Genomic DNA, 10127 nt, shown 5'->3' on the forward strand with positions numbered 1-10127 from the left:
TGCCGTAAGTTTTTATGTTAGTCAGCTCTCAATATTTCCATCATTGGTCACACATCAATATTTCCTATGTCACATTTCATACACATCAGGTCACATATATACCATGTGCATTGTATGTTGATGGTTGGTCAAAGATATTTCACAAGCAACATATAATAATCAGTTATTCATTTTTGTCAGGCTTTTGAGGTGCTGTGTGTACAAGTATTTGAACTCCAGGTGGATAATAAAGTGTTGAAGGTGAAGTTTGAAGACATCAAGTCACATATGTCATCCTTGAACGAAGGGAAGACTAACAAAATGGATGACATTGTTCAAATGCAAGCCTATATTAAAAGTGACCTAATGGATATTTGGACGAATATGCAGTTTCTATTTGAGTCTGTGTTAATAATGATATCCAGTGCAATGGACGAGATCATTAGACGGTTTGGTGACAGGACAAGCGAGCGTGGAATAGGACAAAAATAAGCTCCTAGAGTTGGAGATCAAGAACATCATGGGTCTGGTGGATTTGACAAGGCTCAGGAGGTAGTCACTTGATATATTTCACATTTCTGTAAAAGAATATAGTTTATTTTGACATTTCTCATTCAACATGTAGGTGAAAAATGTAGTATCATACGTCGACAGAAAAGGAAAGGGCAAAATGGACCCAAGTGATGATCTTCTCTTCTTCCTTGAGCCACCATCATTTGATTTGGGGATTGAATTCACTCCACCCTGGTCTGGTGGATTTGACAAGGCTCAGGAGGTAGTCACTTGATATATTTCACATTTCTGTAAAAGAATATAGTTTATTTTGACATTTCTCATTCAACATGTAGGTGAAAAATGTAGTATCATACGTCGACAGAAAAGGGAAGGGCAAAATGGACCCAAGTGATGATCTTCTCTTCTTCCTTGAGCCACCATCATTTGATTTGGGGATTGAATTCACTCCACCCAATGTTTTGTATTCAGAGGAAACTCAGAAGAGGGTAGATTCCATCATATCTTATGTGGTGACTGCAACAAAGACTATAGAGAATGAGGTATTGACATGTTCCAGTAGTTGTAGATCTCAAATCACACATACCTCCAAACCATTTTATATTATTAGGTCACAGATCACGCACACTTCATATCATGTCCTATTCATAGGCACAGACATTCCAAACAATGTCGCTTTCATAGGTCACAGATCATACACAATACCAACACATGTTCGAGTCATGGATCGCAGAGCACAGATACCTTCAAACCCTGTCTCATTCATAGGTCACAGATTAAACACAGTTCCGAATCATGTCACATTTGTTTCCAGAGGGGGTACAAACCAAAAAACAAGTAAGTGTATTTCGTACTTATTTGTGAAAAGTTACTCAATACACAGTTTTGACAAAAGAATGTAACATTTAATGTCGGTCAGAGGAAAAAGTTTAGCGAGGAAGACGACGCCATCAAGCCTGCTTTTCTAATTGATTCATTCCCAGTAGGTCATAAGACCTGGTTCCACGAGCTTATAAATTCGGAGTCATCACTGAGTGGTGCAGTACGATTATATTTACACACTCAATTAAGTTACATTACTCTTTTTAGAATTCTGATTTCTTTCGTACCCGTTAAGAAGAGTATCAGAGATAATACAAACAGGTCACATTACATATTGGAACTAGTCACAGATTCATTCGTATCCAATCTGTTGTATGCAATGCTTACATCTTTTCTTCTCATTGAAATAGTACATGGATGCCTGCTTCTACTTTATTGGCTAGGTAACAAAACTTGGCAAAAATGTGAAATACGAGGCCACCACCACAAACTCATAGTTTTAGATTAAAATAAAAAACATTTTTCCTTTCTTCATAAAGGACCCAAATTTTACGATCTCAGAGTTGAGCATGCTTGAGGTTGTGAGCCTGCTTGAGGTTGTTACATGTCACAACCTCCCTTTTAGCTCACCTTGGGCTGATGTTGACTATGTGTTCATGTCAATCATACCCACCAACAAAGCACATCGGACGCTTGGCCTGTTACAATTCAGAAGTCAAACCTTGATTGTGTTCAACTCAGCATGTAAATCTTATCGTGACTGGAAGGTTTTGCAAGGTATTGAGCCGTACGTGAAAATATTGCCTGCTCTAATGAATACCCTGGAAATTTCAAAGAAGGACCCTGATTATCACGAACTAGAAGCCAAAGAATTGAAGGTGATCATCGACGACACACTCCCTTAGCAAGCAAATGAGTAAGTTTGTGATCAAGATTTACAATGCATATATCCTTTTGATGGATTCATTTATAACAGTCCGTTACATGTTCTGCAGTCATGATTGCAGACATTTGTGGTGTTATATGCGTTGTATCTTATTCGTGGTGGTAGATGTTCCATTCCCAAGAAGTTTGATGCTAGCAAATTCAGAATGGATATTGCTACGTTGCTCTACAAACATCGGCAAGTTTACACGAAGAGAGTGAATCAGCCTATTACGAAGGAAGCACCTGTTATAGAATGAAAACTGGCTAGATTTTTTAGTGAGGACAAGGATTTAGTTTGTAAATGTTATGAACATTGCATATGTCTGGTCAATAGAGGTTCATGTAATGAATAGTAACTCGTACCTTTGATTTGCAGTAAAGGATATTAAAGTGTCTACGTTCACGATTCAATCATCTTTGATTACATTTTAATGCTATTTTTATATATATGGTGTAAATTATACAGGTTCTTTATTTCTAACAACATTACGTAGTCGATGAAACGTGTCATGTGGTACAGTAGACAGGTCACAGTTGGTTTCTCAACTTGATCACAGATTTACATATCACGTCATACATACCTTTCATACAACCTGTGACATGATACAGCACATGGGTTACAAATATTAGGATTCATGTTACCCGTATGTGTCCACACCTCAGGTCACATATTCTCATTTCAAGTTACATATTCACAAATCAGTTATCTTTTTCATACGGCATGTCACACAACACAGGTTATAGCACACAAGTCACAGATCTGGTATCAGGTTACAGATGTGGTCCAAATCTCAGAGAATTATTATTCTGACTCCAAAATTGACAGACAATTAACTGTTAGTTGATCAATTTGAATTCATTCTTTAAAGAGATTATTTTTAATGAACATTATCCTTAAAGGAATATCACCTATCTATGAAATATTTGTATATAATTCTATTGGTCATTTTAGTGTAATGGAGCCAAGTTGGCGCATCTCCTACGGTTGTAACCCTGTCATCCACAAAGTCCGTATTTTGTTGTCGGTCTCCCTTCTCTGCATGATCTCTTTCTTTTCTCCATAGGTCTTCCACAACTCCTCTTTTGGTTAGGAGGTAACACTATTTCTCACTGTACTTCTTCAGGCACTGTCAATTTCTCTTGATTTCCAATGGAATATACAAAATCTTGGTACGCATTCAAGTACGCATCTTTTGTGTAATAATAAGAACAATAGTTATATGGATCTTTTCTTGTATTTGCAATTACAGCCAAAGCCTGTGGACACGGTAACAATTCAACTTGTAGAATCTTGCAAGTGCATGTTCGTTGCTCAATATCAACGACAACGTCGACTTTTCGTTGCTAACAGAAAATACTGTCTGGTTTGAAGAAGATACCTGCGTATATGTAAGAACAGTCAGGTCACATGTAGTTGTATACCGGTCACATTTACAAATTCAGGAAGCATGTTACACGTGGTCCATACCTCACTTGGCAGATAGCAATGCATCAGAATACAGAGTTGACAGAGAGTACACAGATACATCACATACCATATCACATAGGTCACAGATTTAGATATCAGGTTACACAAATTTGTTCCATTTACAGATAGTTATGAAACAGAATACGGAGCATTAAACTTAGTTTACCAACCCGGTCACAATCACAAAACAGGTCACATATCAGATTTGTTACATGACAGTTCAAGATACTGACACTTACGATGTGTCACATATACATCTAAATGTTAAATTATAGAAAATTACCCTCAAATTCCTCAAATCCATGCTCATTTTCCTAATCTCTTTCTCGTACTTGCTCGACAACTTTGTGAAAGTTCCATGCGCATCATCCTTGTGTCTACAAAATCATGATTGTATGGTTTGCCGTAATGACTCTAGCAAGGATACAATAGGTTAAATTTTGGCTGCCTTCATGACCGCGTTGATCGATTCCACAATATTTGATGTCATTGTAGAATATTAGTTTGTTGGCATATGTATTCGTGACTACTTTTAAGGTCCAACATCAGCTTGCAAACATAAATCAATTCGATAAACATCATATAAATACCATATACGACCATTTATATGTATGTGAAATGAAATAAGACGTAGTACACTACCAAGTACGAAATAATCTTCTTATTCATCGTTGTTAGTAGAGACACGTTATAATCATATTCTTCCAGCGTGTAAGCGCGGGTAGTCGAATTAAATGCTTGTGTAATGTTTTGGCTTGACTTTTCATAATATGATTTTAGATTTTACAGCAAATGATAAGAACAAGTACCATGATAGGCTCCTGGATACATATGTTCTATTGCATTCTTTATACTTGGGAAATGGTCCGACACAAAACACAGCCCTTCTCTGTTTCCATGCGCCTTCTTCAACTTATCGAAAAACCATCTCCAAGATTTGTCATTCTCATTGTCTCCAATTCCAAAAGCAAGAACGAAATGTTATTATTTGCATTTTGTGTACATGCTGTGAAAAGGGTACCTCCATATTTACCATTCAAGTATGTATCATCAACAACAATCACTAGTCTACAATGCTCCCATCCCTGTACTGATGTACCCAGTGCCATAAAGCAATATCTGAACTTATTGTAACTATCAACCTCTATTTCTGTGATCCTACTAGGATTTTTCTGTCAGAGCATGTAGAAGAAGCTTGGCAACTTACCAAATGACTCGGCTGGGTTACCCCTAATCATTTTTAAAGTTTGCTCGCGAGATCTCCAATCTTTTGAATAACTCAAATAAATCCCATAAGTATTCAACATGTCACTGCATATGTCCTTTGGTGTATATATAATATGGGACGATGTGTACTTGCACTTAATTGTAGATGACACAACCTTAGATGACACTTGCCTATGTGATCCCAATACTACATTTGATGCACATGGGTGACTACCAATCTTTTGAATCTTAAATAGATCTATTTTACCCCATATCGACGATCTACATATCCAACTACATCCACCATTCGAACACCTCACAACATATTCTCTCTTGTCGGACTGTTCAACCATAAACTCAAACATGTTTTATATGGTAAAAAACGACAGGTCATTTTCAAAACATCTTTATCACGAAACACCCTTCCTTCTTCTACCTCTTTAGCATCCGCGATTGACACAACTATGACTTCAGTGTCACAAATGTGACCCATTTTTTCATTTCATACTTCGCATATGTCTGATGCCATGTCTTGCAATGTAAACATCTTACCGCTAGAATGTGCATTGACTGGCATTGTGATGGATGTATTATCTATTTCTGCCTCAGCAATGTCAACGATTATTGAATATTTAGCAGGTTCACGCTCCATGTCCTTTAGTAGAATGTATGATAGCACATTATTGTCATTTTTTATCCTGATGGGAGGCAAATCTTCCTTCAGTATGTACTTTAATGACACCGCTACCTTCTTAGGATCCAGAGCAAATTCTGTCATAACTGTGTCCACAAGGATTAAATAACTGTAGTTGCCAGCTACCAACGCCAATGAGGATTGTAATCCATACAGTAAACATACGTGCAAGTACACCATTCTGAAAATTACAATTAATATCAATAATTTCATCATAGGTGAAATATGTCACATGTCACATTGTACAGCAATGAGGTCACAAATTAGCAAACAAGGTTACAGATAGTTATGGATAAGACAATCACAAGTCGGGTCACAGATTGGTATCATTCAGATACAGAGTTAATAGGGAGGTCACATATGCTTGAAACAAATGACGAAATGTTTGATTTTTCATTCTTGGCACATAGTGGGCGAAACATGTCACATTAGATAGGTTACAGTTTCACAAGTCAAGTCATAGTTTCACAAAGCAGGTCACGCACGACAAATCAGGTCATATATGACTTTTTCTACATTGTTACACAGTGGTCACATATGCTCGAAGTGAATAACGACATGTTTGATGCTAAATACATGACATAGTTGTTCAAACAATTCACATTTCATAGTAGAGAGGTTACAGTTTCACAGATCAGGTCACATTTACACAAACAGTTCATGTGTATGTCACAGGCGTCTACTGCAATTCTACTGAATAGCAACCTGTGACGAGAAACCAGCTAACGACGATATGAGCAACTATGACCCATAAGTTAGCTATTATATTGATTTCGTGACGAACGACATTCGTGATCGCTAATTTCAAGTTGTGATTGCAGCAAAATACACGGTTACCTATATTATATTAGCTAGGGACGATTAGCACTTTCGTGGCTAGCAATGATTTCTCATCCCCTGCAACGACGATTTTAGGACCAATTCGTGTTACGGAATTCAGTTTGGAATGTGACGTTCAAATCGACGAACATAACATTCATATTATTACTTGGATTAGCTTCTCTAGAAATTATTTCCTTTTTATGGAATCGACACCGATCTCTGTGACCCGATAGAGGAATGAAATCGACCAATTTTCAGTAAAATCAATCGACAACATCAATTTCGTTGCCGTGCATAATGAAATTCGAGAGATTTTTTTTTAAATTTTGGTCACAGATTTTTACAAAGGAAAGCCCAAATAACACATAACCTGAAACTCAAAAAATCAAAATAATAGCCTGTTACCCAATTAAACTACAACCCATAAATCAGGCCCATTCCATAAATCCAGCCCATCTATAACCATACAATACAAATGTATCCACAAGCCCAATTACTCCAACAACCCAATAAACACAAAAATTAACTAACCCAAATCAATTTCACACCTTCACAAGGGAATTTACGACCTCTACACACGATTGCCTTTTCGTTGATACCACCCACAACCAATCGTCTACCACGCAATCCCCAGCCAAGAACCTCCACTGCAAAGGCCTACACCACACCCTTCAACACCAACCGCATCTCACCCAATTTTACCTTGTCGTCATCGATTAACTACTACATTGTCTTCGACAGCTCCATTGCTTAGCCTTTGTTTGGCTTTAGGCCACCTTCTCTTTACACCACCCATTCATCTCCGCGAACACTGCCTACTCCACCACCTTTAAATCAACCTATAGAACACACCTCTTACGTCTACAACCACGACATTTAGCATGGATTGATGAAGAAACCAATTGCTCCAAAAAAATAGAACTTCTCAATAAAATTGAAGATCTAGGTTGCTTCTACTCGAAATCGAAATCGACAAGTGGTACTGATTGTCCAAAAAATTGAATTGCTAATAGCCTAGCTATAAAACTGTTGATTGAGCCTCTAGAAAGGGTTCAACATATTGAAAATCGTCAATAGCCCACCAAGTTCACATTGAAAGATATCATAGAATTAGATTTTCTGGTAGTCCGAAATTGTGGAGGCCGCCAATTCTCGAAGATGCATGCAAAATAATCTCTAAACAAGGGGCTACCATGTCAATTGGTTTGAATATTTTATGATTGTGATGTACGCAAAGAAAATTTGACCGGATGAGCGGCATGAGGCCGCTCGCAGGAGAACAAAAAACTTACAAGTTTAACTAATGAAGTTAAACCGGCTTTGATACCATGTTAAGAAAAATATGAATTGTCTTCTTATAAGCTCTTGTTGTATTACAATGTAGAAATCCCTATTTATAAAGTTACAAATAACCGCAAAAGGAAATAAACCTAAAAGGAAATAACTCAAAAGGAAAGATTGTATAATAATTACACAATCAACTAATAAGGAAAATAATTCTACGTAATTGGAAAAATATAATAAAAGATTATGTTATACAATATTTCCATATTCCATATCTTTAACAGGGACGAAACAAACAAATGGAGGTGTTGAAGCAGTACATGAATGATTTTCTATCACGATGGTTTGTGGATCGCAAATGCGTAGCAGTTAAGGACTCGATGGTTACTTTACAATGTATAGTTAATTCCTAAGTATGACAGCCGAAGAAAGGTATTGATAACTAACAGTATAATAAATTATTTATGACGTAAAATATAGTATGAAGAGAAAATATACAAGATCGATGAACTTGTAGCAAACACTTCAGAAGTAGCTAGTGCCCTTGTGAATGTTGGGTTGCACTAGGGATCGGGGCAAGATAATTGTTTAGTACAATACAGCCTACGTACAGGATTCATAAAATGTTTGATAATTTATAAACATCTTTCCAGAGAGAGCTACTGGCATCATCATCCATAAGATACCCCAATGTTTCGAAGCTGTTAGATGTGAGTGATTGATTAGGAATGTGCATTGAGTAGATACTATCCATTTGGTTGGCGGTGGAAGTTCCCGTATTGGCTGAAACTAATCCTGGCAGTGAATATTCTGCGTGGCTTTTGCTTATCCCAAATCCATTGGTTTGGTTATCAAGAATTTCTGGGATGGTTTCTTTCGAATTGAATATGGTGGCTAATTCTTCAGGGAGCTCTTCGATGTTTGCAATGTGTGGAAGGACAGGGTTGGATAGTAGCTGTAAGGGATCATCATGATTAACAAGCTCGCCATATTGGCTAGGATTATGTGATTCCCCAAGACAATTTGTGCCAATAATTGGCAGAGGGCTCGTGCTTAAAACTCTCAGTATATTTTGAAGAACTCGAATCTTGGCGAATTCAGTCACCTGATCTGCTTGTAACTTGAGCACATATTGCCAAGGATCCATCGAGTTCGTAAAACTGGAAGTGGGTAGCAGATTGAGGAGATTGGCATCAGTTATCGGTTGGTGGGTATTCGGATCAATACCAGACCGGAGGAGCTTCTTCCTGAGGTTCGTATTCCAGAAATTCTTGATTTCATTGTCTGTGCGGCCCGGAAGATGAGATGCAATTGTGGACCACCTACACGCATAAGTTGACACGAAGATATTATCGTTATTTAAATGTACTGAGAGATTGAAATTCAAAAGAAAGTAGAAGGAAAAAATTAAAGGCGTACTTGTTTCCATGAAGTGAATGGAGGTGGATAATGGTTTGTTCCTCGTCATGCGAGAAGTTTCCGCGCTTAATATCGGGCCTCAGATAATTAGTCCATCTTAATCTGCAGCTTTTCCCGCACCTATTTAGGCCAGCTTTCTCAGGGAGTAGTTGCCACCTTCCCGTGCCATGTTCATGAATATACTCAATCAGTTTTTTATCCTCTTCTAAAGTCCACGGTCCCTTCTTCAATCTGTTATCGGCATTGCTGCTGGGAGGTCTCCCCATAATCTGAAATCAGAATTAAAATGGAGGGATTATAGAAGTGGAGAGATAATATAATTCAAGGGAAGGCTGTATATAAAGGGAGAAAATAGTGGTTTTTATATGTTCCAGAGTCCAGAGATGACAATGTTCCAAGATTTATATGGTCAACATTATTTCTCAATATTGTATTACACCTTGGTTTAGCTTCTAACAATACGTAAAAGATTAAATCAAGTAGCTTATCTACTTTTTCTTTTGGTCAGTTGAGTAAAAATGGTTGGATTTAAAACTAATGCAGATTAGGTAATGACAGTGTCACTTTCATGAGGGGACACTATTTCTGTATTCAAGATTAACGTCTTCAACAATGTACAAGATTATTTTTCACTCAACTTCTTTTCAAAAACCCTTATATTTTTTAGATTTGATTCATTTGATTTGACCGCATCTTAGTTATATGCCATCTGCATACATATTCTCAAAGTTAAATTCTGAATATTTAACTTTGAATTGTTTTCACCAATACGATCATCTTTAACTGCTCCTGTAGAATAAGGCTGTTCCGTGTATAACACACACACTTCTTTTGAAAATGCAGAGATTGCAATGTCATAGCCTTGACGTATTTCGGCACCTAATGCCCCTGAAAAATATGTATATACTATTATCTGTAGTGACATGAAAGGGATAGTCAAAAAAATATAAGATGCTTGGTGGTTATTGGGTTGTTTGTGGTTCTGTCATTAAT

General features: G+C 37.2%; 1 protein-coding gene across 1 annotated transcript; it reads right to left on the reverse strand.

Moving 5' to 3' along the window:
* Positions 1 to 8166: 8166 nt before the first annotated feature.
* Positions 8167 to 9454, reverse strand: LOC111399242 (transcription factor MYB74-like). The gene is made up of 2 exons (XM_023026508.1): positions 9135 to 9454; positions 8167 to 9037 (listed from the first exon to the last, which is right to left on the reverse strand). The coding sequence occupies exons 1-2, from the start codon at positions 9398 to 9400 to the stop codon at positions 8332 to 8334; spliced, it is 972 nt and encodes a 323-aa protein (XP_022882276.1). The 5' UTR covers positions 9401 to 9454; the 3' UTR covers positions 8167 to 8331.
* Positions 9455 to 10127: the final 673 nt, after the last annotated feature.

Source organism: Olea europaea, chromosome 8 (genome assembly GCF_002742605.1).
Source record: "Olea europaea var. sylvestris chromosome 8, O_europaea_v1, whole genome shotgun sequence".
NCBI lineage: Eukaryota > Viridiplantae > Streptophyta > Magnoliopsida > Lamiales > Oleaceae > Olea > Olea europaea.

Bases quoted from the DNA above. Each gene is read 5' to 3' on its own strand.
- LOC111399242 (XM_023026508.1), bottom strand. From the start codon at position 9,400: ATGGGGAGACCTCCCAGCAGCAATGCCGATAACAGATTGAAGAAGGGA. The intron at 9,038-9,134 runs GTACGCCTTTAA...TTATGCGTGTAG, and splicing joins CATTCACTTCATGGAAACAA to GTGGTCCACAATTGCATCTC.